At 47.5% G+C, this 788-nt stretch overlaps 1 protein-coding gene across 1 annotated transcript; it reads right to left on the reverse strand.

Annotated features, from left to right (window-relative positions):
• Nucleotides 1-167: 167 nt before the first annotated feature.
• Nucleotides 168-614, reverse strand: LOC106530701 (sodium- and chloride-dependent glycine transporter 1; the record flags this gene model as incomplete). Its single annotated transcript, XM_014026376.1, is given in 1 exon segment — nucleotides 168-614. A coding segment is annotated over 1 exon segment (249 nt), but the record flags the coding sequence as incomplete, so codon positions are not given.
• Between the last annotated feature and the right edge of the window lie 174 nt (nucleotides 615-788).

A 788-nucleotide genomic window follows, 5' to 3' on the forward strand; every position in this document is an offset into this window, starting at 1 on the left:
AAGAAAGAAACTGTATTATTAAATTATGTGGAACCACTGATCAGCTCACCCACACAACACACACACATACAGTCACATACACACAAAACTCTTTGATGATGAACCAGTTTCTTCTTCCTTTCAGTTTTTTTTCTTCAATTATCTAGAGACAACACGCAGACAGATAGAAGAGGTTAGGATAGATATAATAAGCCCTTACAATATGTAAAGGTCTCCAGCAAATGGGATCTCCCCCACAGAGGACTGTGGGAAAGTGGGGTGAGGATGGAAGGAGAGAAGAGGAGAAGGGAGGAAGAGGAGGAGGAGGAGGAGACAGTGGGCCGCAGAGGCCATGCTCGATGGCACTGATGGGAGACGGGTGGCGTCTACGCGCTGGGGTTGGGGTTGTTGTGTGTGTTGGTGGAGCCGTTGCTTCCCTGGATGGTGAGGCTGATCTCATCCTTCCTCTCCTTCTCCTTGTCCCCTTCCTTCTGCTCCTCCTTCAGCTCCTCCTTCTCCTTTAAGGGACGGCCTGCCACAGTGTCTTCAGAGGCCATGGGGGCATAGCGGCCTGTCCTGTGCTCGTGCAGGGCGGGGCCCCACTTTGGATGTGCTTGGCATGCGTGCTTCAACCGCTGACATATAGGAAGGGAACAGAAAAAAAACATCATTCCGAGCAGAAACACTGAAGTGAAAACATCTAAACAATTTTTTACAAACCTAAAGATCCTGTCATGTACGGAGGATGAAAACTGTCAAAATTTTGAACAAATAGAAACAATAGGAGACAGAAATAAACTGTTCTACAA

This window comes from Austrofundulus limnaeus, unplaced genomic scaffold (assembly GCF_001266775.1).
Source record: "Austrofundulus limnaeus strain Quisiro unplaced genomic scaffold, Austrofundulus_limnaeus-1.0 Scaffold548, whole genome shotgun sequence".
In the NCBI taxonomy this organism is placed as follows: domain Eukaryota; kingdom Metazoa; phylum Chordata; class Actinopteri; order Cyprinodontiformes; family Rivulidae; genus Austrofundulus; species Austrofundulus limnaeus.